Source organism: Diachasma alloeum, unplaced genomic scaffold, assembly GCF_001412515.2.
Source record: "Diachasma alloeum isolate Michigan unplaced genomic scaffold, Dall2.0 Dall_scaffold_00297, whole genome shotgun sequence".
Lineage (NCBI taxonomy): Eukaryota > Metazoa > Arthropoda > Insecta > Hymenoptera > Braconidae > Diachasma > Diachasma alloeum.
In genome coordinates, this window is record NW_021680436.1 from 49,805 (window position 1) to 50,992 (window position 1,188).

Here is a 1,188-nt window from a genome sequence, read left to right on the forward strand (position 1 = left end):
AGATACCATTTTGCACTCGAGGACAAGGCTCTGAAGCATCAAAAAGCCCCAGAATAACTGTTCTGTATTCAATCAGCATCATTAAATTAATTATCGCGCCAGTGCGAATAGCTACAAAGTAACAATATAAATCATTTAATACCTGCAATGAAATGAGTTGAAATCCATATGGAAATATTTTGAAAAATCTAATAGAAAGCTTGGCAATCATTACCTTACTTCACCAAAAATCTAGTCACTTGAAATACCTGCTTCCTGACAATCAAAAGTGGTTTTTTAAACACCCATAAATTTGGAACATCACATTTAGTCAAGCAGTACCCTAGCAACTAAACCACCTCATCGTGAGAATAATCTGTCGAACCCTAAATATTAGCCATCAGCACACTGAAGGGAAGATAGATATTGATATCTTTGGAGATAAAATGGAGGAAGAGGATCTTGACATGGACTATTATTTTGAAGGAGACGAAGATGAAGAGAGCTCACCAGAAGATGAGAAGGAAGAAGAGAAGCCAGCAAAGTGAGCTCATCCAAAAAAAGTAGCCATCAAACGTAAAGAAAAATCTGTGGACACCGGAGAAAGTACCACTGAAGGTGATGAAAGTGACTGCGACAGCGACAGTGAGAGCGATAATGATTGGGATGAATTTGGAGAATCATGGAATGGGGAGAGAAAGTAGCTGGCAAGCGTAAGCGTGGTAAACGACTCTTCACTTTGTCACCCGAACTAGCTGCAATAGTTGGTGTGAAACAAATGACTCGATTTGAAGTAGTTAAGAAGAGCTGGGACGTCATCAAAGAGAGGAATCTCTATGCTCCTCTTAATATGATGTTTGCCATTTGCGACGGAGAGTTTATGAAGGTTATCGGAGAGGAGCGTTTCAGAGTCTTGGGTATCTCAGAATATCTTAAAAATCACTGTCACAGAATGAAGCAAGACAATGACATCTGAATTGTACCGCTGAAAAAAAAGCATAAATAAAAAAAAATAAAAATAAAAATTATACACATTAATATTCAAACTAAATTTCCTTCGACAGTTACTTCAGATGGATAGTGGTCGTTGGGGTCGAGTTTTTGATTGTTACGTATGTGAAGGCTGGTTCTGTGGAGAACTATGCTTCGGTTCTAGACGTTTCGGAGGTTTTTATAACGATATAGTCAGCAGACTCTCATTCTAATTCC

The 1,188-nt window shown here is 38.3% G+C and overlaps 1 protein-coding gene across 1 annotated transcript; it reads left to right on the forward strand.

Moving 5' to 3' along the window:
* Positions 1-425: 425 nt before the first annotated feature.
* Positions 426-955, forward strand: LOC107039342 (upstream activation factor subunit spp27-like). The gene is made up of 2 exons (XM_015258909.1): positions 426-523; positions 658-955. Exons 1-2 carry the CDS (start codon positions 426-428, stop codon positions 953-955), a joined length of 396 nt encoding a protein of 131 aa, XP_015114395.1.
* Positions 956-1,188: the final 233 nt, after the last annotated feature.